At 43.2% G+C, this 27,159-nt stretch overlaps 1 protein-coding gene across 7 annotated transcripts in view; it reads right to left on the bottom strand.

Annotated features, from left to right (window-relative positions):
* Positions 1 to 7,879: 7,879 nt before the first annotated feature.
* Positions 7,880 to 27,159, bottom strand: part of Xpo7 (exportin 7) — an 85,666-nt gene continuing 66,386 nt past the window's right edge. For 3 of the 7 annotated variants that reach the window (XM_052190985.1, XM_052190984.1, XM_052190986.1), the window contains exons 17-29: positions 26,194 to 26,257; positions 25,736 to 25,844; positions 24,746 to 24,852; positions 20,936 to 21,024; positions 19,516 to 19,623; positions 15,236 to 15,318; positions 14,638 to 14,852; positions 14,137 to 14,275; positions 12,752 to 12,912; positions 12,237 to 12,335; positions 11,884 to 12,039; positions 10,390 to 10,517; positions 7,880 to 9,445 (exon numbers count right to left, since the gene is read on the bottom strand). In XM_052190985.1, the coding sequence (XP_052046945.1) occupies positions 9,352 to 9,445; positions 10,390 to 10,517; positions 11,884 to 12,039; positions 12,237 to 12,335; positions 12,752 to 12,912; positions 14,137 to 14,275; positions 14,638 to 14,852; positions 15,236 to 15,318; positions 19,516 to 19,623; positions 20,936 to 21,024; positions 24,746 to 24,852; positions 25,736 to 25,844; positions 26,194 to 26,257 (1,552 nt within the window). In that variant the 3' untranslated portion in view covers positions 7,880 to 9,351. Of the gene's footprint in view, positions 9,446 to 10,389; positions 10,518 to 11,883; positions 12,040 to 12,236; positions 12,336 to 12,751; positions 12,913 to 14,136; positions 14,276 to 14,637; positions 14,853 to 15,235; positions 15,319 to 19,515; positions 19,624 to 20,935; positions 21,025 to 24,745; positions 24,853 to 25,735; positions 25,845 to 26,193; positions 26,258 to 27,159 lie in introns of those variants that run through there. The other 4 variants (XM_052190987.1, XM_052190988.1, XM_052190989.1 and 1 more) reach the window with 3 other exon arrangements.

Raw genomic sequence — 27,159 nt, 5'->3', positions numbered from 1 at the left:
GATAATCCACATCACAGTGTTTTTGGCTCATGAACAGATTACAGTCTAGATTTCCTTGGTATTATTCTATAGATTTTAGTACAGATCTAAAATTATTCACGTGTATTTCATGTTCTTGGATGCCATAAAATAGTATATATTTTAAATTTTAATCTAATTGTTTTTAGTACATACAAATAATCTTTATCTGCCTGCCGTGGTATAGAACAACACGGGCACGTTGGGCAAGTTAAACATGCTATGGCTGGATTGTCTCTGGAAGAAAGGGAACTGGTTGTTGATGTGGACATGTGGACATGTGGACATGTGGAAGAGGAGCAAAGAACAAACTACTGCACATTTATAAGAAGTACCACGGTGAAACTCACTGTATAACTTGAAAATTAAAAACTTGAGAACCATTTACTTTAATATATTGGTAATAATAGATATTGTCTTCTGTGGTTTTGCTTAATAATCCAACTTAGTAGTTGAACTAAGTAGTTCCGGTGGCTTGTTTTGTACTCTAAATCATGAAATCTGAGAATAAAGACAAGACCCCCCTTTAAAAAAAAGATTTATTTATTTTATGTATATGAGTACACTGTAGCTATCAGACACTCCAGAAGAGGGCATTGGATCCCATTACAGATGGTTGTGAGTCGACATGTGATTGCTGGGAATTGAACTCAGGACCTCTGGAAGAGCAGTCAGTGCTCTTAACTGCTCCATCTCTCCAGCCCTCTTTTTCCTTTGAGATCCATATGCTTTTTTCTTTTTGAGCTGCATTCACTAGGTTAGGACATTTTGGTAAAACATCCACTCTCCTTTTGAAAGAGCATCTCACTATGTAGCCCTGGCTGGCCGGGAACTAGCTATGTAGATCAGGATGGCTTTGACCTCAAAGAGATCCACCTCCCTCTGCTCTGAATGCTAGGTTTAAGGGTGTATACGATCAAGCCTGGCCTCACTGCCTCCTTCCCTTCTCCCCCTTTTCTGCCCCAAGACATCTTCTTATATAGAACACAGACTGGTCTTGAACCTCGAGCCCTCCTGCCTTAGCCTTCCAAGAGCTAGGACTGCAGGTCTGTGCTACCACAGATAGCCCTTTGCTCTCTTTAAATGGGAAAGAGTCCATTTTAACCTTCAAGTGTTGTTGGGATTATACTTGACACCAAGTACAAGGCCCTGAGTTTTTTTTTTTTTTCCCAATAACTTAGTGCTCACAAAACTCAGTTTTGCTGAGTTATTTTTTAGATAAGGTCTCATATATTCCAAGTTGTTGCTGTGGTGCGTGCCTTTAATCCCAGCATTTGGAATGCACAAACTGGCAGATCTCAGTGAGTTTGGGCCCAGCCTGGTCTCCAGAGCAAGTTCCAGGACAGCTAGGGCTATACAGAGAAAGCCTGTCTTGAAGGACCAAAAAAACAAAACCAACCAAACAAAAACCCCAACAACAACAACCCCAACCCAGAAACTCCAAGCTGGCCTTGAACTTACTATGCAGCTGAGAATGACCTTGGGCTTCTAATTTTCTGTGTTGGGCTTGATGTGCTAGGGACTGAATGGTATTTAAGAAAATTATGTGTATAGGTGTTTTGTCTGCATGGTATGTCTGAGCACTTGAGTGCCTAGTGCCCACAGAGGCCAGAAGAGGTAGTTAGATTCCATGGGATTGGAGTTACTGACAGTTGTGAGCAACCACATGGGTGCTGGGAACTGAACCCAGTGCTCTCTGGAAGAGCAGCAAGTGTTCTTAACTGCTGAACCATCACTATAGTCATATTCTTTTAAAAATTAAATCAACATTGCATTCTAGACTGAGCCACTTCATCATGTCATATTCCTTTTTATATACTGATTCTGACATGCATTTTGGTAAGAATGCATCTAAATTCATAAGAGATAATAGTCTAGAAGCTTTAAATTAAAAAATATTTTATGTATATGGGTGTTTTGTAAGTCAGTGCCCGATGTGCGTGCCTCTGGCTTGAGGAGGCTAGAAGAGGGTGTTGAGTCCCCTGGAACTGGAGTGACAAACCGTTGTGAGCCACCATGTGCGCTCTGAGGACAGAACGTGGATCCTCTACGAGAACAGCCAGAGCTTTTAACTGCTGAATCACCTCTCCAGCTCGCTAACCGTAATTTTATTTTATTCCTTAATGCCTTTGGGGTAGGGCCTTCTCTCAGGTTCACCCAGTGTGCTGTCGTCTTTACAACCCACACCGTGGTCTTGCCCAGTCAGTGTCACTCCGTTCTGGAACTAGGGAATCATAGGAGAATCATTTGAATTCAGCTGATCACAAAGTTGTTTTGAGTCCGCCTCTCAACATTCGTCAACTTCCTTTCTCACAGCCCCAGCCTTGGTTCTCACACGCTCCGTATCTCATCCATTATGCCGGTCGGTTAAGCAAGGACTCCTCACCAGGCTGCAGTTAGAGGTTTAGAAACCGGTTCTCAGGATCAAAGCTTAACCTCTGGCAGACTCATTCTTTACTCTGACACAGAGGGCTGCACTCGCCCTCTAGTCACATTCCTGTTATTCCTCACGCCTTTTTGACTTGACTTCTAGGTCTGATCAGGGCTTCCCTGGGAGCTGTCCATTGCAGAGTTTCCCCCTTTGCGTCCGAGACTTCCTCCACAGTTCAGCACTTCAACTGTGGGACAGGGACAGACGCTGTGGATTTCGACGAGAGGACCTGATGTAAATAAACTCAGATTTCTGCAAGCGTAGGGCCCAGGGGAGATATCCCCGGAGTAGGTTAGCACCTCAGTTACAGCCGGAAACCACCAGGCGCACGAGTCCTTATTGCGCGTGCGTGCGTGGAACAAGGCCGGGACCTGCTCTTGGGATTCTGCGTAGCCCAGCAGTAACCTAGGTGCAGCGTCTCCTTCTGACGCAAGGGACGCGCGGGATCACTTCCGGGGCCGCGCAGACGCAGGCTTCGACTTCAGCTGCAGCGCTTGGTGTCAGCTGCGGTCAGGCTCGGATCTCTTTCTAACCTCTGCTTGTCTTCCGCAAACGCATCTGCAGCCATAAGTCACATCCTTGTCATCCATCAGGACGTGACCTGATTCTTTGGTGCTGACTTGGAAGAAGCAGGTTTTGGTTGCTGGGATAGATAAGGGACAAGATTAGGATCACCTCAAATAAACGAGCAGGTCTTAAAACTAGACATGGCAACAGTAGGAGGGAAGATTTGGGTTTTCAGATAAGCAGAGTATAGCTTATACACTGACAAAAGCAGGTTTTACAAATGGTGTGGCTGCTGTTCAAACTGTCTAGCTGAGGGGAAGGGTTCTGGTGCCGTGTTTTATAAACGGTGTCAATAAAGTTTGTAACGCGATATTATTTGTGACATGTGTCCCAGACTGGATTTAAGAGGTGGCTAATCAGATGAAGAAATGGCTGGCTGAACTTTTTTTTTTTTTTTAGATTGGATTTATTTACTTTATGTGAGTACACTGTAGCTGTCTTCAGACACACCAGAAGAGGAGCATCAGATCTCATTACAGATGGCCATGAGCCACCGTGTGGTTGCTGGGAATTGAACCCAGGACCTCTGGAAGAGTCAGCGCTCTTAACCGCTGAGCCATCTCCCCAGCCCAACTGGCTGTACTCTTAAAATTGTTTTCATTTCTATACTCGGATGTTTTAATATCAACTACTCTTTAAAGCCACGAGAGGATCGCATCTTCTGACTGAGGACTATGCTCTCCACACTTTTTACTACTTACTGGGAATACATATTAAACTGTATAAGTGGCTCTTCTGAGAGTGGGGGGGGGGAGCTTGGGGGAGAGGGCAGTCATATTATCCAGCCTTGGTTTGATTCTTTTGCTTCCTTCTGGGATTACAGGTGTGCACCACCATATGCAACTCCTCTGAGTTTTTTCATAAGATTATACCCACCAATCAGACAACTTCTCTACAAAAATTATGTATATATGTGCACTTGAAAGCAGGGCCAGGGAGGTTGTTGGATCTCATGGAACTAGAGTCACAGGCAGTTGTGAGCTGCCTGACATAGGTGCTAGCAGCTAACTTGGATCTTTTCCAAGAGCAGCAGGTGCTCTTGGCCTGTCTCTACCATCACCTGTCTTCCTTTTGTCCCAAGACTGGATCTCGGCTTGTAGACTGGATCTCGGTTTGTAGCGGAGGCTGATTTGGCACTTGTGGTGTTTCTCCACCAGCCTTCTCCTAAGTGCAGCTATCACAGGCCTGAGCCACGGCATCCGGCTTTGGACATTTTATACTGTGGGCTTGTTCTCCAGACCTTGATCCAGGTGCTTGCGACCGGCATAAGCTGTGGTTTAGCAGGAGTTAGGTGACCCCTTCTGCTCAGGTTGCACTCCCTTGCAACCCAGTGATGAGGTGGGTTTGGCTACTAAGTTTTTCTGTGTGCTGAATGCTTTCATGAAGTCTTCAATTAAAAATATAAATGCACCAAGTGGTGGTTGCATATGCCTTTAATCCCAATATCTTGGGAAGTGGAGGCAGGAGGATCTCTGAGTTTGAAACCAACTTAATCTACAGAGTGAATTCCAGGACAGTCAAGGCTACAGAGAGAAGCCCTGACTCCAAAAACAACACACAAACACAAAGCGTAAATGCGGTGTTATTATACTGTTTGTTCACTGATCTTGGGGAATGGGATTGCTGAGAATAAAAAGCTTTTACACGCAGAACAAGCACTCTTCCACTCTTCACTTTTAAAGTGTTTCCTATTAATGGGTTCTGTGCAGAAGAGTTGAACTGTCTTGATCCTGTGGGTTCCTTTTCTGTAGCTATCAGAAAGGCCCTGGCCCTGATGCCAAGTGTCATGTATGAACAGATGACAAGGGTACAGAGAACCATGAACTGCTAAGGAAAGTCATTTTCAAACTCGATTCTACCCTTCAATCTGATGGTCTCAGCCCCATTGTTAAGAATTCATTTTCTAGGACCTTTCATTTTGGAAATGGCCTTTGCGCTTAGAAGAAATTCATCACAGGACACTGGAACACTACCTTCCAGGGGAGAGTAATCAGAGGAAGCCTGTGCTCTGGAAAAAGACAACGTCCTGGCAGGCTACCACTGTCCATTGGAACACTGAGGTGACTGCCTCAAGTTGTCACTTCTTAAAATTTCAACTTCTAGCTTGGCATGGAGACACATGTCTATAACACCAGTACTTAGAAGAGGGAGGAGAGCCAAAATTCAAGGCTAGCCTTGGTTACATTAAGTTTGAATCTAACCTGGCCTACATAAGGACACATATCAAAAATCAAAATTTAGCCGGGAAGTGGTGGTGCACACCTTTAGTCCTAGCACTTGGAGGCAGAGGCAGGCGGATCTCTTGAGTGAGGCCAGCCTGGTCTACATAGTTCCAGAGCTGTCATACAGAGAAGCCTCGTATGGAAAAACCAGCAAAATAAAAACCAAAATATAAAAATCTAACATTACGGTTCTGAGTAAAATCCCATTTTTTGGCTTGCACTGTAGTAGGAAAATATTACCTTTATTTGGGTTAAGTTAATAAATTACAAAGTACACAATAAAATTTAATAATTATCAGTAAGGGAATTTAGGGTCCAGTGTAGCTTATCCCAGGAATCATTGTGTAGATTAGATACTTAAGTGCCCAGAAACTACATCGATAACCGCAACAGAGACTTTTCCATGATATCTGAGAAAATAGGAAATTATAGATAATTGGATTTCTGGCAACCTACAGATTGGGAAAAAAAAATCATCCCTAACCCCACATCTGACAGAGGTCTAATATCCAAAATAATATAAATAACTCAAGAAGCTCCAAAAAACCAAAACAACCCAATTTAAAAAAAATGGGGTATAGAACTAAATAGAGAATTCACAACTGAGGAATCTCGAATGGCCAGAAGCACTTAAAGAAATGTTCAAAGTCCTTAGTGATCAAGGAAATGCAAATCAAAATGACCCTGAGATACCACCTTATAGCAATCAGAATGGCTAAGATCAAAAACTCAGGTGACAGCATATGTTGGCAAAAATGCAGAGAAAGAGGAACACTCCTCCATTGCTGGTGGGATGGCAGATTGGTGCGACTACTCTGGAAATCAATCTGGAGGTTCCTCGAAAAATTAGAAATAGATTTACCTGAAGACCCAGCTATACTGCTCTTGGGCATATACCCAAGAGATGCCCCACTGTGTCACAAGGACACACGCTCTACCACAGTGGCTTTATTAGTGATAGCCAGAAGCTGAACAACCCAGATGTCCCACAATGGAAGAATGAATACAGAAAATGTGGTTAATTTACACATTGGAAGGCTATTCAGCTATCAAGAACGAGGACATCATGATTTTTGCAAGCAAATGGAAAATATCAACTGAAGTGAGGTATCTCAGACCCAAAAGATCATGCATGACAGGAGCCTAGCATAGCTGCCCTGTACCAGCAGCGGACTGAGACAGAAGCAGATACTTACACCCGACCAATGGTCTGAAGACCCGATAGGAAGAACAGCAGTCTCAACAAACCTGGACCCCCCCAATCTTTCAGACACGGAGCCATCAACCAGGTAGCATACGCCAACTGGCCCAAGGCCCCTGACATATATACAGCAGAGGACTGCCTGTCCTGGTCTCAATGAGAGAAGATGGTACTTAACACTCAGGACTTGAGGGCCCAGAGAATAGGGAGGCCTGGTGGGATGCAGGGAGGTGTGGGGACATCCCTTTGGAGAGGGGGGGGGGTGGCAAGGAGGAATGGGATGAGGAACTGTGGGAGGGGGATAACGACTGGACTGTAAAAAAAAAAAAAAGAAAAGAAAAAACTGGATTTCATATTAGGTTACCTTTTATGAAATTAGCAATGTGTATTTGTGGGAGGGATATCATGTAGTCCAGAATGGCTTTGTTGTGTAGCCAAGGTATACCTTTAATTAATCCCATTTTCACTTCTCAAATTCTAAAAACTGTACCCCACACACACCTCTTTTTAGGGGAGACACGGTCTCTTTGTAGTCCTGCCTGACCTCGAACTTAACTTGCTTCCCAACTGCTGGGGCTACAGGCATGTATACAATGCCAGGGAAAAACCTTTGTCAGCTAAGTTTTACAAAGCTTGGGACTATGGAGGACCTCAAGCAGAAGCATTTTGCCATGACTGCACCCAAGACACCAGCATCCACAGTGAGTTTTGTGCCCCTGGAATTTCTTTGTAGGAGAGAAGGAAGGACACTGGGATTTTGTTGACTGTTATCTCAAGATTTTTCTAGTATTTGTGAGAAAGGTTCCTAGCCCCTTTGTCTTATTTAGTTCAGATTTACTATCCCAGGTTCTCCTGAGCATGTGCCAGGATGGTTTTCCCGGGACTCCTAAGAAGGTATCCAGGACAGGCTCTTGGGCCCTTGCAGGAAAGACTCACAACTGCCCTACATGCTCCTGCTCTTCAGTGGTCTTAGCCGTGGGCTCCCTCATAACGAAAGCACTGTGCAGCACAGGTCCATACAGCAGAAAGTAATCCTCATTATTTGCTTAGTTTGGGCTGTGTGTTCTGTAATATTCCAGGGGAAATCATTTCGCCACTGACCTGGTCAAGGCCTAATAAATGAAGCCCAGCCCATCAGAGAGGCAGATGTAAGGACTAACACAATGGGGTCTTCTTCAGCTACTGCTGGTACATAGGTCATCACTTTATTACCTGGAAGGAGGTAGACAGTCTTCATTGTGACAACTCTTATGCTTTGAGCATGCCAGCTGAACCAGTCATAAGTTAAGCCAGACATAGTCTGAGTTAATTTTACAAGGTAGAGGGACCTCTGCACCTACTGGCTTAAAAAACAAAACCAAACCTGTTTGTTTAAATATTTCCATGTGTTTACAGTGAGACACATCCCTGAACACACTACACGTGACTGCTGAAACCAGGTCAGTAGAAACCATCGAAGTTTATTGGCGGTCACAATGCTTACACTGTATGCAGCAAACACCCTTACAAGTCTATCCGCAACCTGATCACGCAAGAAAAGATTCACCACACAGTTGCCAGAGGAGAAGGAAAATTAATAAGCTTGTTTGTGAGGGCTGAGGAAAATAAAAATAAAACCTAATTGATACTGTCCCGTGGTAGGAGCTGGACTAGAGCCGTGGGCAGCTGCAGCAGCTGTGGGCAGCACAAGGCAGAAAGCTCTCTCCAGCCAATGTTCCTCTGGAGGGTCACTTTTCTTTTTTAATATTCAAAACATTTATTATGGTTTTTATTTTATAAAAATGTATATTTTTCAAGGGAGAATGTTAAATACTTCATGCTAGGTAGACCTTGTTATTAAGAACCCTTCCCCTGTAGTAACTTCCTCCAGTTCATACATTCATGAGTGCAGGGTACATACATAAATATCCACACACACACACACACACACACACACATCCAGACACACTGCCTCAAGGGCTGGGGAAGACAAAAGTTACGGCCAGGCATATTAGGCCTCTGGTGGACTCATGCAAATTGCTCAACAAGAGAGCAAATGGCTCAATTCTCCGTCGTCTCCCTACAGAGACCAAGAATCCTAAAACATAAATCCAACTTTTAACAGCAAGAGGCATCTTTCTGAGGATGAGGGGAAGTAAAATGGGAGAGAGGATGGAGATGAGAACATCAGAAACTTTTAGCTGGAGTTATTTGTCACTGCAGGAGGCTAGGACCCAGGGCAGCATCCATGGGTGGGGAGGGTGATGTTCCCTCCCGCACGGCTCAGAGTTCCTAATAACAAGGGTTAATACAGCATCAGGAACACATCATTGGGGGTGGGAGGGGAAAGGGCATTAAGAAAAAATATACATTTGGAGTTTTTCCTTTTTTGCCTCTCTACACTGTGTCACTAAATATATCTCTGCACTTTCACACATCCTTGTCCAATAAAGCTTCAGGCCACAATACACATTTTCTTCACTCGCCACACATAACCCCTCACATCAGCATTGGTGCACTAGACTCTGTAAAAATTTTTCAATCACACTTTTTGTTTTTAAACTTGAGTCAATATAAACCTTGTTCAAAATGTTATGAAAAAATGTACATGTTTATACAAGGCAGGTTGTGGCAGGACACTGGGTTCTCCCTGCATGGGTGACCCCAGGAGTGGGCCGGAGTCTCAGATGCTTGTGCCTGTCTCCTCCCACCACCCCTTCCCACCCAGTTCCCCAGGAACCAGCAGCGCCCTGCCCCTCAGTGAGTGCACGCACACCCCCGTGCTTCCTGGGGAAATAGCTAGCTGACCTCTGCCATTTCCCCCACACCCCTGGAGGAAGGAGCCGGGATCAGCCAGGCTCTCTCCCTCGCAACTGTTCACCCTCTGGACCAGACCAAAGGGACGCTGCTCTGCAAGGTAGATCCAAGAGTTGTCAGCTCATCATGTCGTTGCTATTCACTCCGTAAGTGGAATTCTTCATTGAGTCGTTGACTTCTCGACGGAATGCTGACAGGTTCTGTGTGAACCTGCAGAGAGGATGCATGTGGGTTGGGGGAGGATAGAAAGGAAAGGTCTTTTCCTAAGCACAGAAATAGCTACTGAGAAGCAAACACAGCAAATTGTCTCGTCAGCTAACCTTAGTCTCAGGACTATTAGGGAAAGGTGGCTTTATTTACACCTTTACTTTTTCCTGGAAACTTCACAGCAGACCAGAGATGGTCAAACTTGAATCTGGGAGGGCCACCTTGGGCTTGTGGCAGCAACACAGAAATATTAGCTGCTTGACAAGAGATGGGAATTAACCTTAGGAAGTAAAGGCAGAAATGACATGAGGTTGTTACAGTTCTCAGAGCGAGAGCCTAAGGACACAGAGCTGTGCTGTCCACTGTGGAAGCTGCTAACTATAAATGGCTAGACTAGGGAGCACCTGCCTATGGCCAGTGACAGTGAGGGCTGAATCAATATTTAATAAAATTTAAAGTCAGTTCTCCATTCACACTTGAATCACTTTTATATTAAAACAATTTCACTAAGATTATACAATTAAGATAAACCAGATAGTTCATTTTTGATGTCTGGCACAACTAGGGTACAGAATCCTGTATCAACTCTAAGTTTGTGAAATATAATTCAGATTACGTGTTTCTGACACAAACTTAGCATCTCAGTTTAGGTATGCCATCAGTTGTAATATAGAAATGCTTATAAAAAGATTTAGCTTACATTCTCAAAAATGAGTAAAGTTTACATTCTCAATTTTAAGATATCATACACCAAAATCACTGTAGATGTTTCAGGTTACCACAAAAACTTGTCATGGAGAAATTTAAATTACACACGTGGCCTGCCTCTCTGTGAGGCAGTACTGCTTTAAGCAATTCACATCTGGTGAATAAAGATGCTTATGGAACAGTGCTTGTTTCAAGGGTTTGAAAAATAAAAGCACTTCTTGGCAAGACCAGACACTTACCTGTCTCTGTTTTTCGTCAGAAGATTCCGCTCAATGCCTTCCATCAAATTTTCAAAACATAGATGCATGGCCTGCTGTTTCTCTGGTGGCTGGCTATTGACAATGCTGTTTCTTAGGTCAGAAAAATACTGTGGGCCAAGGAACAAGACAGAAAGTGAAAGGCGGTAGATGAGTGATCTCCAAAGAAGGCAGCATCTGCCACAATTCAATGTATATTTTAAAAATGCAAGCAGTCAAAGGATGACATCTTCATATTATTTACAAACAAACTTTGTAAGGTAGCTTTTGCAAGATCACTGTGCCACTCTTTCCCTGCTGACCATGGCCTGGTCACCATACTTTTTTTTAGGCAGGGTATCTCAAATGGCTCAGGATGCTTTGGAACTCAAGATTCTGAACTTGTGGATCTGCCTTCCTTCCTCCACTTCCCAAGAGCTGGATCTGTAAGCACTCGCTACTCGACCTGCCATCCGATGCCCCTTCAGGGGAACCTCAAGGCTCTGTGACACTGCTAGACCTAGAGCTTGGGTCTTGGGTGCTTTGGAGTCTAGGAAAATTGTTCCCTTTTAAAGGATTTATCTCATTACTTAAAGAAAAGTGCTCTTCCATCTTTTCCACTAATTGGTTGTGTTGCGGACTTTTGCTGTTTTTGACAGTGTCTCATGTAGCTCAGACTGGCCTCAAACTCACTGTGTAGCTGTGGATGATCTTACCCTTTTTTTTAAAAAGATTTATTTATTTAGTATATGTGAGTACAATGTAGTTGTCTTCAGACACTCCAGAAGAGGGTGTCAGATTTCATTACAAATGGTTGTAAGCCACCATGTGGTTGCTGGGATTTGAACTCAGGACCTTTGGAAGAGCAGTCAGTGCTCTTAATCGCTGAGCCATCTTTCCAGCCCCGATCTTAATCTTTTGATCTTCTTGCCTCCACCTCCCAAATGCTGGGATTATATGCTTGGGCCACCGAACCTGACTGTGTACAGACAGTGAACTTCAACGGAAGTAGGAACAGAATTTAGTCAATGCCTTCCCCTACTTGCTTGCCAAGTGGTGGTAGGAGTTTCACAGTGTCTGCAAATCATAGCTGTGTGGATAATTATTACTTTATAAGCCTATGGTTTACCTGTCTTTCCTTTTAGTTTTCAGAGATTTTTTTATTTCTATTATATTTCTGTATTTGTTTGTGTCTAAGTGCCCACAAATGACAGAGAAGTGTTAGATTCTTTGGAAACGGAGTTACAGATGGTTGAGTGCTATCTGATGTGGGAGTCAGAATTTAAATTTTGGTCTCTCTGGAAGAATAGCTAACAGACTTAATCACTGAGCCATCTCTTCTGACCCCTTTTCTTTCTGAGCAAGAGTCTCACTACCTGGCTGTCCTGGAACTAGCTATATAGACCAGGCTGGTCTTGACTTCAGAGATATCATCCTGCCTCTGCCTCCTAAGTGCTGGGATTAAAGGTATACACTACCACACCTATCAACACATACACACATTCTCTTGAGGAGTGGCAGCTGGAGAGATGGTTCAGCATTTAAGAGCACTGGCTGTTCTTCTGGAGGACCTCTGTTTAGTTCCCAGCACCCATATGGTAGCTCACAACCACCTGTAATTCCAGTTCCAGGAGAAGACATGTTTTCTTCTGGCTTCCAAGAGTACCAGGAACACATGTGGTGTACATAACACATGATGCAGACAAAATACCCAGACATAAAAAAAATAAAATATTTTAATTAAAAAAAAGAAAACAACAACAACAACAACAACAACAAAAACCAAACTCAGGCTGCCAGGGTTGGCTTTAAGTGCCCGAGCTCCAAAGCCTTGGCTGGTCCTTGCTTACCTTTTCATTGAGTAGTATTAAGCCAAGCAGGGGTCGAGACATAGACCACTGATTCCTACAGTCTTCAAAGATGATGATGTTCAGCACCGTGGACAGCATCTACAAGCAAGAAGGCAGAGATCTGCTTTGGCTACCTAGGATGCGAGTACAGGCTCAAACAGGCCTTTTCTGGGTAAGGTAAACCAGAAACGTTGGGAAGCTTCATTTTGGCCTTTTGTTTAAAGGAAAAATTTTAGGGTGAAATTTTATTTACAGGTGGTCTTTCCCTGTTGGTTTCTTTGTCAATGCTGAGGACTGAACCCAGGGCCTTTGTGCACCCACCAAGTGCTGCACTCTTGTTCCTACATTGCAAAAAAGGAGCACAAGCCAGTCTAAGAAAGCTAGATAGGGTTAACTCAGACTCCATTTCCCAGCTGAGAGAGAGGAATGTGGTTTTCATGGAAGAAAGAGTGCTCCTGAGAGAGGATGAAGGAAGGTGTGGGGTGCACCGCCGTCAATGAGCCTCCGACCCCTACCTGCTGGATCATCGCTGGATGCTGCTGCATGATGTGCAGAAAGCAGTCGCTCTCCCGGTTCAGGGGTGCTGTCCTCTTCTTGGTGCTCCGTGACAGCTGTTTGAAGAGATACGTCACAATGTGGTCTAGGCAGGAACAGCAGCCTGTGCACACCATGGTGTCTGGAAAAAAGATGTAGAAGATCAGGACTGCTGAGCTGTAGAAGATCAGGACTGCTGAGCTGCTGGTTTGGGAGAACAGATGAATACTGGCTGCAATCCCATGGGTACTCGGTCAGCCCGGGACTTTAGCCAAGGCCACCATTGAGTATACAGAAGGCCCAATTTCAAAATGGAGTTTAATATATAATATAAATATTAAATTATTGGCTTCATGTAGTTTGTTTTATTAAAAGAAATTCCTATTAAACAAGTGCTTTATTTGTGCCAAATATTTTTGCTAAACCCTTTCCAAATACTGTCTCTAATATATGCTCTTGAGAATTCTAGGAGTTAAGTGTGGCCTCTGGCAACAGACCCCAGCTTGGAAAACTAGTGAGTCTTATCTAAACTTACACTGCTAGAAACAGACAGGCCTGAAGCAGAAGCCTGAGTTATTGGTGGAGGACATTGTCCCAGATAATTTTTATCCAGCCTGAGAACACCCGCCTTGGCTAGAGTGGGCTATGTGCCGGCCTCTAGCTCTAATACAGCAGCTCGGGGAGATGCACATATGTGTGCTTTTCACCAAGGGACACAGTAGTACATGCCGGCCAGGAAAGGCTACTAGGGTAAGTGACGACTATTTGAACACAAAAATCATTTCTAATTCTCCGGAGGAACCTGGTAATGTGGAGAGAGAGAGCCTCCCAAGGCAAGGTCTGATACCTTGGGGCTAGACTGCCCTTCATATGGCTTTGTCCTAGAGAGAAATATCGATGTATCATGGAAGTGGCAGTGAGGTGTGGATAATTCACAGTTGATAATTCAAAAGTTCTTTTTATCAGGACTATTTAGCCTAAAGATTAAAGTGGTTGACAAGACAATATGGTCGAGGAAGGAATATACTTCCATAGCTTCTATTATGCTCAGGAGAGTGTCAACCTCCTAATGTGCCTAAGGGGATTTTGCCTGATTTGCATTATGCCTGCTTATTTCAGCTTGATTTTATTCCTCTATAACCTTTCTGCACAAGCCAGCTAGATTTCCTGGTTTCCTCTTGCCTATAAATGCTAGTGCTTGCTGTTCCTGTAATCCCCACAGACTTCCTATCCTGGTTTTACATGCACACTTTGATGTGAGGCTTTCCATGACCCCATCTTCTCATGACCTGGAGCTTGCTTATTCCTCTGCACTCACCCCGTGTAAGGTGTAATTACAGACAAAGCAGACAAGCGCGGTACTTACCAAGTGCAGTAAGTCCTTCAGAAATAGAAGAGAGGATGTACATGATGACATGAGGTTCCAGGCTTGCAATAAAGTTCATATGGTCCTGGGTTAGGACTTCCAGTAGTGAATAGTAAGACTGGCTGAGCTTGGGGTAATCCTAGGCAGAGAGAAAAAAGAAAATCAGTTGAATCATTTGGTACTTTAGTAGGGAGGGAGGTCATTAGCAAAAAATAGTTCTTTCAGTTGAGAAAAAAGACTTAGTTATAATGGAAAGGAATGAGGTTGTAGTTTCTTGTTTGTTTAAGACACAATCTCTCTATATAGCCCTGGCTGGCCTGGACCTTGCTGTTGACCAGGCTGTTCTTGAACTCAGAGCTCTGCCTTCCTCTTCCTCCTAAGTGTTGGGATTAAAGGCGTGAGGTTGTAGTTCCTTAGGAAAAACATTAAATCACAGTCACAGGCAGAAAAAAGAATGAACACAATCTGAGCATGACGCTGCCAGTAGGACTTAGGGCTTACCAGGAGGTCACTGTGAGGAATAGAGAGGAGCAGTTTGATGAAGGTCTGTAGGGCATTTTCCAAGGCATCATCGCCATAGAGACGGAAGACGCCAAAATTGACGTAACTCCCACTGAGGGCAGCCTTTAGCATGGAGAAGCAGATGGAGATGCCCTTGAGCTTCAAAGCGTAGACCTGATCCTTTGGCATCTCTCCCAGTGTCAGGATACGATTGCCTACAAAAACATACAGGAACTAGGCATACAATCACGGTCATAGTACTTTTTTTTTTTTTAGAAATAGGATCTTACAATATAGTTCTGGCTGGCCTTGAACTCACACAGGTCTGTCTGTCTGCCCTGTGAGTTCCAAGTGTTGAGATTAAAGGCATTTGACGCCACACCTGGTATTCATAGTTTTAAAGTCATCCTAACACTCCCATTCCAAAGGCATATACAATATACATTTCAGCAGATCTTTGGTGACATCTGGCAGTCTAATACGTATGAATAAGGAACACAGGACACCATGGAAATGCTATCCTAGCTATTGTTTATATAATTTGAGACCATACACTGTTGGATTCACTTCTAGAGGCATATCTCTCTAAAGCACCTACCATACATTGTTATCATCTTGCTGGTTTCTCGGAAAAGTAAGATACCATTGGGAGATGAAACATCAAATTGGAGTCGCTGAGATCTGAGCAGAAAATATAGAAAGACAAAACGTCAAAGGTATTCTTAGGAGACCAGGACCCTCTGGTACTCACTGGTGCCCCACTGGGTAACCCAGCACTACTGCTGCAAACTGCCCACTCTGCTGCGGAAAGAACCACACTTTTTATTCATGATGTCGCTCCCCCCCATTCATTTACTTATTCACTTATTTTTTTTTTCCCCAAATAGGGTTTCTCTGTGTAGCCCTGGCTATCCTGGAACTCACTCTGCAGACCAAGCTGGCCTCAAACTCAGAGATCCGCTTGCTTGCCTCTGCCTCCTGTGTGCTGGGATTAAAGACATGTGACACCACTACAACCTAGCTGATGTTGCTTTTTATTTTATTTTCTCTTCAAGACAGGATTTCTTTAAAGCCCAACAATTTAGGTTCAAGTTCTGCTCCTCAAACAATAAAACCATTAAAATACAACCAATTAAACCAAGCATAACAACAGGACAGTAAATAAAACTAAGGCTTTTAAATTCTCAATTTTCTTTATGGTATAGCTTCTACCAGTCATTTACTGGTATTAACTCACAAGTCTTCATTTGCATATACTCACAGGTTTGGTGGCAAGAGAAGGAGGTGAGCACTGCCTCCCCCCCATCTCTGTCTGTTCTTTTTTGAGACATGGTCTTAGTATGTACTCTCCTGGAACTCACTCAATAGACCAGGCTGGTCTTGAACTCACAGAGACTAGCTTGTCTCTACTTCCTTAGGAGGTATTAAAAGCAGTGTGCCACTATGCCTGGCAAAACCACTGGTTTTTGAGACAAGGTTCTCTGTCTAACCCTGGCTGGCTGTCCTGGAACTTCTCCGTAGACCATGCCTGTCTCTGCCTCCTGAGTGCTGAGATTCATGCTTTGCACCACCACTGACTGCTTGGCTTATTGTTACCACTTTCTAAGAATACAAAGAGATCTGGAATGCTCTAACATTCAAATACCACATAGGGAAGGATAAATGTTAATAATTTAGTTTTGGTTCCAGACTGTTCTTAAAGTCAGAATATGTGTTTTAGCTATCTAATCTTGGAGCAAATGTCATCTGGATCATTAAGGCCCTCAAGATCCAGAGATCTTTGGTGACACCCTGCTGACACTTAAGATGTACTTCTAAAATACGCCTTAAAGCCACTCACTTCCTAGTGTTTTCTGTTTCTACTCTTGCTTTAGTACAGCCGAGTCTTCACACGGCAGGTAGCTAGAATAACCTTAAATGATGCAACCAAATCACAGACAAAGTTGCATAAAATGCTTAGTACCTTCCTAAAGAAAAATGTCTGCTCTTCAAAAGGCTGAGCACTAGCACCTCTGCCCACACACTTGATTTCCTCTGCGGGCTGTGCTTGCTCACCAGGAGCCAGTCATGGAAGCAATGTTGTGCCTCAAGTCCCAGCAAGTGGAGCCTATCGTAGGATGTTAAAACAGTAATATCTGCTTACAGTTTTTACCTGGAGTTCCACCAGAATTTTTGTCATTCAGATCCCAGCCTAAATATCAGTTTCTGTGAAAGGTTTTCCTGGACCCTCCCTCTAACGCCTTTTGATTTTATTACTTTTAAAAAAACAATATTTAGTCACTGCTAACACTCTTTCTGTACATTATACTTTTGGGGCATAGGGTCTGATGCTGCACCCCAGGCTCAGCGGTTAGAACTCTGACCGCTCTTCCATAGTTCCTAAGTTCAATTCCCAGCAACCGCACGGTGGCTCCCAACCATCTGTAATGGGATCTGATGCCCTCTTCTGGTGTCTGAGGACAGTGACAGTGCACCCACACACATGGGGAAAGCCTACCCTGACCTGAGACTCACAGCAGTCCACTTGCTCAACATGTACTCACTCACGTTCAGTGTCTTTCTCACTCTGTTACGTCAACTGAGGGCAGAGGCTCTGTCTGTAACAGCTAAGGAGTTGCTTGACAAAGACTGGGTACTCTCAGATCCGACATACTTATTTTATAAATTAAATTAATAGTTTTTGAATAGGTTTCATGGGAAGTTATAGCCGCTCTGAGTATTACACACCTCATCATTATGGTAGTTTTAAAAATTCTTGTTCAAGGCCTACCCGGTCTACAGAGAGCTCCAGGACAACCAGGGCTACATAAAAAAGCCCTCTCTTGAAAAACTAAAACACAAACAAACAAACAAACAAGCGAACAGGTCCTGAGTGAAATGTACTCATGAGACCATGGTTGCTACCTGGGGCTTTCCTTTAAAAGCTAAGTGGTGATGAGACACACCATTTAATTCTAGCACTCAGGAGGCAGAGGCAGGTAGATTGAGGCCAGCCTGGTCTACAGAGTGAGTTCCAGGACAACTAGGGCTAAACAAAGAAAGTCTGTTTCAAAAAAATCTAAAGCTTTCATTACATTAAAAAAAGGTTGATCTTTTTTAGTTTAGCTATAGTTAGGCTAATCAACAGTGTGTGTGTGTGTGTGTGTGTGTGTGTGTGTGTGTGTGTGTGTGAGAGAGAGAGAGAGAGAGAGAGAGAGAGAGAGAGAGAGAGACAGAGAGCATAAGCATGTGAGCGAGCGAGCGGTGTTTGCATGTGTGTATACATGTGTACTTGCTCACGTGTTTGGAGACCAGAGGCTAGGGTCTTCTTACACTGCTCGCCCGCCATCTCTTTTTCTGAGACAGGGTCTTACTATGTAACCTTGGCTGGCCTCAAACTCAGACTCAGAGATCCAGCTGCCTTACCTATCAAGTGCCGTGACTAAAAGCATGTACCACCATGCCTGGTTTCCCCACTATATTTTGAGACAGTGTCTCCTATACTGGTTGGCCAGCACATGGTAAAAATCTGCCTTTCTCTCTTCTTTCAGTTTTTGGGCTATGAATCTGTATAGCCACACTAAACTTTTATGTGGGTGCTGGGAATACAAACTCAGATTCTCATACCTGTACGCAAGCATTTACCCTTAACCTTTTTCGTTTTTTTTCCCCGAGACATGATCTCATTTTGTAGCCTGGGTTACCCTGAAACAATCCTCATGCTTTAGCTTCCTGAGTATCAGGATCATGAGAGCGAGCCATCTGCCATAAATCTTTATTAAGAAAGGATTTAAGCTGGGTGGCATTGGCACAAGCCTTTACTTTAATCCTAGCACTCGAAGGCAGAGTCAGGTGGGTGGTCTACAGATCGACTTCTAGGACTGCCAAGGCTACACAGAGAAATTTTGTCTCCGAGGACCAGGTTTGGCTGCCAGCACCGCATCCTGGAGCTTACAACCACCTGTAGTTAATCACATCACAGTTTTAGAGATAGCCAATGCCTTTCACCTCATCAGGCACCTGCACTCACAATTAAAAAGAAAATAAATTCTCAAACAGACAAACTATAGGTATTTTAAAACAGTGTATCTTTCTTGTAAATCTTACTCTGAAATACAAAATGGCCAGCACCACCCCCAAGTATCAACTTGTGCACATTTGGGCAGTGGAAGAAAACAAACACCACTCTTAACTAGGTGTGTTTTGGGGTGGGGTAGGGTGGTGGGAACACACACCTTTAATGCCAGTACTTGGGAGGCAGAGGCAGGTGGATCTCCATTAGTTGGAGGACATCCTGGTCTACAGAGTGAGTTGTAGAACAGCCAAGGCTAAAAACCAAACCAACCAGCCAAACCAAAACAACCAACAACAAAACAACCCCCCTCCTCAAACAAACCAAACCAAACCAAACCAAAAACCCAATCTGGGCTGCCAAAATTACTTAAGAATTGATATCCTAGGGTACTGGGGAAAAAAAGAATAGCCACCTTGAGTTGGGGATCTACCTCAGTTAGTTAAGAGTATTTTTTTAGTATGCAGGAAGCCCTGGTTTGATCCTAAACACTGCAAAAATCAGGTATGTTGGTACATTCCTGTAATCCTGTAATCCTAGAACCCAGGAGGAGGGATGAAGATTAGTAGTTCTCAGGCTACTGAGACCCTATCTCAAAACAGAACACCCTGCTTCCCTTTCCACAACAAACAAATAAAACAGGATATCCTGAGCTCTCTTGGTAATTTATTTCCAGCAGATAGCAATGGCTTTGTGTGGCTGGGAATAGTTTTCAAATATCAAGAACACACATACTTTTAGAAGTTTGCAAATTTGATAGTAGTGAGCCACAATCTGCCCACAGCACAAGGGTTCTCAAGTAGCAGAGCAGGGACCATCATTCTTACCTGTTATGAACTAATTCAGCCATCAGCTTGAGCACAGGGGTGGTACAGGCTGGGTCATGGTACCAGAGCTCAATTGCCCGCTGGAGAATTGGCATGTAGGAGGGGTATCTATAAAGGAGGTGCTAAGGAAGAAATTCTGAATCCAGACGTCACAGATTTAAAATTTTCAGTGCTCTTCAAACACAAATCCATACTATAGCTCTTTATTTTCCTGTTGTGTTTACTAATCTGGGGAATTTTTCTAAGTGAGCAATGTCTGTCTGTCAGACTTAAGGAATACATCTCAATTCTTAGTGCTTTTATTTTGAAGAACACAGTGTATTCCCTATTTTAATTTATACTTTATCACTTATGTGACAAGAGATCAACTATTTCTTTTATGCTGGAGAAACTACAGGAGAAACAGGTACTCAGATTTTGATGACTGACAGATACAAGGTTGTAAACTTAAGACTTTCTTCCTGGGGCTAGAGGGATGGATCACTGGATAACAGCATTGACTACTCTTTCTTTTCTTTTTTTTTCTTTCTAAAAAAGATCTATCTATCTATCTATCTATCTATCTATCTATCTATCTATCTATCTATCTATCTATCGTAAGTGCACTATCTGTCTTCAGACATATCAGAAGAGGGCATCAGATCCCATTACAGATGGTTGTGAGCTACCAGGTGGTTTCTGGGAATTGAACTCAGGACCTCTGGAAGAGCCTTCAGTGCTCTAAACTGCTCTCTCCAGCCCATGCCTACTCTTTCAAAGGACCCTGGTTCAATTCTAGCACCCACATGGCAGCTTACAGCTGTCTGTAAGGCCAGTTGTAGAGGATCTGGCGCACTTACACAGACACTTGGACAGAACACTAATGCATATAAAAATAAATACACCTAAAACAAAACAAAACAAACAAACAAAAACTTTCTTCCTAGCTCTACAAGGCGTCTTAGTCAGCTGCATAGGAGACCATGTCTAGCTTTCTTTATTTCTTCAAGACAGGGTTTCTCTGTGTAGCCATGGCTATCATGAAACTTGCTGTGTAGACCAGGCTGGCCTTCAAGTTAAGGCTCCTCCCTCCTGTGTCTGCCTCCTGAGTGCTGGGATTAAAGGTGTGCACCACCACATGTGCCTTTTTCACACATAGTCCAATGCACAAGCAGCAGTTCTACACTGGGACTTGGTTCCACAGCAATGTTTATCTGGAACCCAGATGAGAAACTGGGAAAGAACTTGAATTATATACTAATCAGAGGGTAGGGTTTTATCATGAGCCCACTGCACTGGGCTCCTAGGAGACAGCGGACCTTTGGATAACCATCTTCTTAAGCCACCAACCTTCCTTCCCCTTCTCCTTTCCACTCTATCATATAATCACATTTCAGGTAAGGTCTGTGCAATATGTTGTCTCCAGTCTGAGTTAGGATACATCCATTCGAAGAGCATCATAAAACTGGTCTTGGCATTGAAGGCAAAGGCTATCCCTCTCAGGTCTCTCACTAGGCCAACAAGAGTTCTCTGTAGCAGGATGCAGAAAGAGAAGAAACACCTCAATTATAATCCTCTGACAAAAATTCCAGGCAATTGTAATCAAACTCTTCCACAACTCAAGAAAACATCCTTCCCCCAATATTCTAAATCTATTTCTTAATGCTAGAATGAAATCTTTTCATCTGAAAAATTAGTTTTGAAACTTTATAAGCAGGCTGAAGATTTCTTGTAACAAAATTTGAAATCCAAAATCCTCTACAATATAGAAAACATTATTTAGGTAAGCGGGGCAGGGCAATCCTGAGGGCCTCACATGTGTGAGAAAAGCACTTTACCTGATTTCCATATCCTATACTGCTAAAATCTCAAATTAATTTTCAGTATGCCCAGTAAGTGGAAAATTCTATGTTATGAAACTGTTCTTATACAGAATCACTGGGCTAGGAGACAGGTCAGTGCTCTGATCCCTAAAGACCCCTGTACTACAAAAGAATAAGAAAGTCTTCATGACCACTAATAAAAGCACAACATTACCTTCGGGCCAAGTGCATAAAGTGTATATGAAACACACTGGATTTTGTATTTAGACTTGAGTCCCATTTTCAAAATATCGCATTATATATATGTAAATATGCCCAAATCTATTAATACAAACAAACAACCCCCGAAAACTCAAACATTTCTGGCTAAGCATTTCAGAGAAGGGATGTACACTTTATACTCAGAAACACAGCATGGTTTATTTCACACTACTGCAAACATGAAGTTAAGCTATTTTGTTCCCCATGCTGGAGCTTGAACCCATGGCCTCATGTATGCTAAAAAGACTCTTGAACATGGTAAATGTTAAGACATTAAAGAAATATATAAAGATCAAGAAAGCAAAGTAACCCAGTTGTACCAAAGGCAAAGGGAAAAAGCTCATATAAAGGCAGAAGAGGTTTATGCTCTGAGTTCTGCATCCTAAAGGAACGTTAAGTGTAGGCTGCACCAAGAAGAAGAGAAAGGGAGCATACACAACATGTATGCATGTCCCCTGGCTACCCTGAAATAAGATTGATGTGGTAAACCTCAGAGCTATTCATACGGCATATTAGAGTCACAGAAGAGGCCTAGTAACTTTCCGGTGGCTGTGTGGCTCCTCAGAGTAGGGCATGTAGCTTCTGTCAAGATGCCAGACCTGGTACTTGGAAGATGGCTTGGTGTGCTTCCCTCCCACCCCCCCACCCCCCCAGACAGGGTTTCTCTGTGTAGCCCTGGCTGTCCTGGAACTCACTCTGTAGACCAGGCTGGCCTTGAACTCAGAAATCCGCCTGCCTCTGCTTCCCAGAGTGCTGGGATTACAGGCATGCATCACCACCTCCTGTGCTTTCTTTGAAAGACCTGGATTTGATCCCTGAACCATCTAAAGGTAGAAGAGAACTGACTTCGCACACTCTGACAGGAGACAGCTGTCTCCTGCCTCCATACACTCTGTAGCACACACCATACCTCTGCACCCACATACCACATACTCTGTCTTTTTCCTTCTCTCTGGAGCTATTAAATCCAGTAATTTCTTTCTCAATAGTCTCTACATGGGCATCCTGATTAGTAAGATGACTATTTTAAAAACCTATTTTATAAGCCAGGCAGTAGTGGTACACATCTTTGATCCAGAAGCAGAGGCAGAGGCAGAGGCAGAGGCAGAGGCAGAGGCAGAGGCAGAGGCAGAGGCAGAGGCAGGTAAATTTCTGTGAGTTCTAGGCCAGTCTAGTTTACAGAGAAAGTTCCAGGGCAGCCAGTGCTACACAGAGAAACCCCATCTTGAAAAAAAAAAAAAAAAGAACCAGACCAAACCAAACCAAACCAAACCAAACAAACAAAACAGAAAACCCAATTATATTATCATTAGAATGCCTGGGATTTGAGGGTGTTGACTTGTTTAGCAGAAGCGCTGTCCTATCCTATCAAGTAAGTAGCGTTCTTTAAGCAAACAGTTCTCTGAGCTGATACCATGGCTCAACTTTCTAGCCTGAGATACATCAACCTAAAAGACTTGCTACCTGGGCCATGACAGATGGGGTGGCCGTTGCAGCTCACTGCCAGTGTGGCTTCTTTAGGTAGTCTCGCTACTCGCTGAGATGATGGGAAGGAGCTGGCGCTCACTGACACTCCTCACCGCCTCTCCCCCTCTAACACCCAGGCCAACACAGGCATATGGTGGAGAAAGCTGTACAGACTGGCACTGCTGATGCCTGGCTGTAAAGTCTCTTAGTTTTCCATCTTTTTTTTCCCTCCCGAGACAGGGTTTCTCTGTGTAGCCCTGGCTGTCCTGGAACTCACTCTGTAGACCAGGCTGGCCTCGAACTCAGAAATCCACCTGCCTCTGCCTCCCAACTGCTGGGATTAAAGGCGTGCGCCACCATTGCCCGGCCTCCATCTTTCAAAATTAAAAAAAAAAAAGTTTTAGAACATTTATTTTTGTGTGTGTGTTTGTGTGCTCACATACGTGCTATAGTGCATGTCAGAAGACAGCTTGAAGAGTTAGTCCTCTTCCTTCACTGTGTGGGTAATGGAGAGTGAACTCAGGTTGTCAGGACTGGTGGAGTGTCCTACCCACTGAGCCGTTGTGCTGTTTCCTAAGAGGCTTTAAAAGATGAACTGTCAGGTAAAACCTCACATTTTCTCATCAGTCCCCTTTGCTATGTGGCAGCTCTCTGCTTAGCCTGGGTGCCCTTAGGACCACCCTGCAACAGTCCTACTCCCAATGTTAACATCCTCAGGTCTTCTGAATTTGCTATGGTATCTACAGGTCAGGTGAGTATGTATGCACAAAGTAAAAACAAAAGAGTAACAATCAAATGACAATTCTTAGAGCCAGAAATCAAGAATGAAAAAGCTAGCTTAAAACTTAATATACAGAATATGGAAATTTAAAGCATAATTTTTTATTTGTTGTTTTATTGTTTTATAGTAGTGCTGGGGTTTGAACCCAGGGGCTTTAAGTGTTCTAGGAAGTGGAATATGACAGAGCCACAATTCCTAGGTTCCTCAAAAGAAACCTTCACAGAAGTAAGGAATTACAAAACTCAATGATAATGAAAATGCATGAACCAAATTTATGGGTTTTAACAATGTATTTTGACTGGGTGGGAAGGCAGGAAAACTCTGGAAGAAGTTAGAGGAAGGGACATTGTGATCACTGTACATGTGAAATGGTAAAGATGACCAAGTTGACTTTCAAACTAAAAACATTCACACAAAGAAATACTTTTGGAATAATATGCCTAGTTTTACAGCTTTATAATATGAAAGAGATGAAAAAAACCATGAAAACAAAAGTTAAAAAACAAACAAACAACAAAAAACAGAAAAATAAAGTAAAAAAGTTTCTTTGCTTTTTGTAAAGACTAATAACCCACAGGACTCTTCTTCTAGAACAACACTGAAGTCACTAGTAAACAGCATTAGAAATTAAAATGGGACACAAGTCAAGATATAGCAGTGATCCCAAAGACAGTAAAAAACGGTTACTTCATGTTGACACATCATGAATTAGTACTAACACCCGATGTTAGTACTCTAGGCACAGATTAAGATCCACTTTAATATGAAGAAAAGACTTCAATGTAAAATCTCAAGAGACCCAGATATCAAGCAGGGATGGATGGTTTGTAAATAAGCAAACCCTTTGGCAGCTCCCTAGTCCATGACTTACCGGCCTGCCTTCAGCCAGAAGCCCCTGGTTGATGGGTAGAGGACTCACCTTTGCCTCTTGCTCATTGAAGCTGTTCGTGCTGAACATCTGGGCCACAGCCTCAAACGCCGCTGTTAGAGGAAGCATGAATTGTTCATACTGATCTTCATCCTCTCCTGCAAGGGAACAACCCCAGGTGTGACTTAGATACCAACAAGTCAAGCTGTGAATGCTTGAGAAGTTGGGTGAAAGAGGAGGAGGCCCCAGGGTAACCCAAAGGCTCCCTTCCTATCCCATCGGGTGTTAGTACTAATTCAAGTCAAACCCCAGCTGAGGCATGCATACGCACAAGACACTGCTTGTTGTTTATTTTGTACTCAGGGAGACGGATCCATATCCATTGAGAAAGGACCGAGACTATTGTGTTAGAACTAGGTGAGATGCTTCTGGAAGCTTTACTCACTTTTCTTAGTCTTTCACAAACTAGAAGGTGTCCTGCCATTTTAGTAGGATTAAATGAAAAAACTCAAAACCACAATGACACCCACCAGTGCTACTTAAGTGATTGTCCTTCCCTGTTCATCCGCACTGGAGATCTACATAATTAAACCTTTGTTGACTGGGTCAGGTGGGTTGCTCATTAGTGTGGGGTGGAGGTGGTTCTGGTCAATAAGAATCTCGAATCTCAATAATTCTATTTTATAGATACTGTAGTCAAAAAGAGAATTCTACATTTGAAAAATTATTTTAGACAAGAATCTCACTATATTTCTCTGGTTGGTCTCAAAGCCACAGCCTTACTGCCTCAGTCTCCCAAACAATGAATAATAACTTCACACTACTGTATTCAGCTTGAAGAGAATTTTAAAGATACGGCATATCAAGATGAAAACTTGGTTGCAAATTGCTACTTTATTCCAGTAGAGGAAGCACGGCAGTTTAATGTGTTCTTTGTGAAAAGGGGGTTATTTCAGATGTTTTTGGTCATTGTTGAAACAACCGAGAAGACTTGCTCCATTTCTACTTTACTTCTTGAGTCCCTAGGGTTTATTGCAGTACCTAAATCCACCATGAGGAGACGCCCAAGTGCTGTGTAGAAGGTAGTTCGACACCGCATGTCTGTCAGGTTGGACTGATTGTTAATACCCAAAAATGAAAAGTGCTCGCTCTATTAAAAAAAAAAAAAAGAAAAGTTAAAAAGGCAAAGACATGTTAATAGGTAGAACACAAGTCAGTAATTTCAGAATTACTGAGCCCTTGCATGCTAGCCCCATGGCCAGTCTTTAAGAATACAAGGATGCTTCCCTTTTTAAAGTTATTGTGGCTGTTATTACTGGTTTTTCCCAAGAGTATACAGCAGTAGGTGACTAATACATGTCAGGCATCCTGATCCCCAAAGCATCTCTGTGATGGGAGTGTAATGTGGCAGAGATGCAGGACCCAGGATGCAGGACTCAACTGCGAAGTGTGTGCGGGCGGCTGGAGAAGGGACAAGGACAGAGGCCGAGCTCACTCACCGTGTGATTGTTCAGCATGAACTGTACAGCGCTAAGCTTCACTAGTTTCCTTACGCTACTGTATGTAAAGACAAAGGGTCACAGTCAAGGAAAGTGTGGCACAGACTAAGAAATGTTCCAGGGATGCTTCCCCTAGATACCTTATTTTCTAAGCCACGTGAGCACAGTACTGCCAAAAAAAAGTGTCTGTTAGTATTTAATTAATAAGAGAACACCCATATCAAACTGCTACTTTTAAGAAAATCAGTACCACTGAAATTTTCCCTTAGAATCAGATTATCCTACAGTAGCTCCTTCTGGCAGGGATTTCAAGAGAGACTTTATGCCTTAAAGCCCTGCCTGAGTATTCATTGGGCACTGCGAATAGACTCTCCTCCCCCCCCCCTTTTTTTAAATTTATTGTATATGAGTACACTGTAGCTGTCTTCAGACACACCAGAAGAGGGCATCAGATCTCATTACAGATGATTGTGAGCCACCATGTGGTTGCTGGGAATTGAACTCAAGACCTCAGGAAGAACAGTCAGTGCTCTTAATCACTGAGCCATCTTTCTAGCCCCTAGACTCCTCTCTTACCCTGAAAGGTGTATTAGCTATAAACAATCTTTTGAAGAAGTGAGAAAAAGTTACTTAAAAAAAATGTACAGTGGTTCCTGTACTTGCTGGCTCCCAATTGTGGAGCAATCCAAATATTATAGAAGATGTTCAAATCAAGGGTAGCAAACCACTACTGTGGGAAGCCTGGTGTCAGGACGCTTACACCGAAGAGTCACGGGGCTTTTCCCCATGGATGCTTAAAAGCTTAGTTAGAGAACATACCAGTGAGCTATATTCTGGGTCCCTAGTATTTATTTATAAATTTTAGACTCAGTCAGAGATAAATCTGTAGTCAACTATTATATTGTGTGGTGCCTCACTTTTAGGGACTTGGAATTATTCTAGATTATGTGTAGGTATTGCCTTGGG

The sequence above is a fragment of the Apodemus sylvaticus genome, chromosome 8 (assembly GCF_947179515.1).
Source record: "Apodemus sylvaticus chromosome 8, mApoSyl1.1, whole genome shotgun sequence".
NCBI lineage: Eukaryota > Metazoa > Chordata > Mammalia > Rodentia > Muridae > Apodemus > Apodemus sylvaticus.
This window is presented reverse-complemented; position numbering and strand designations above follow the sequence as displayed.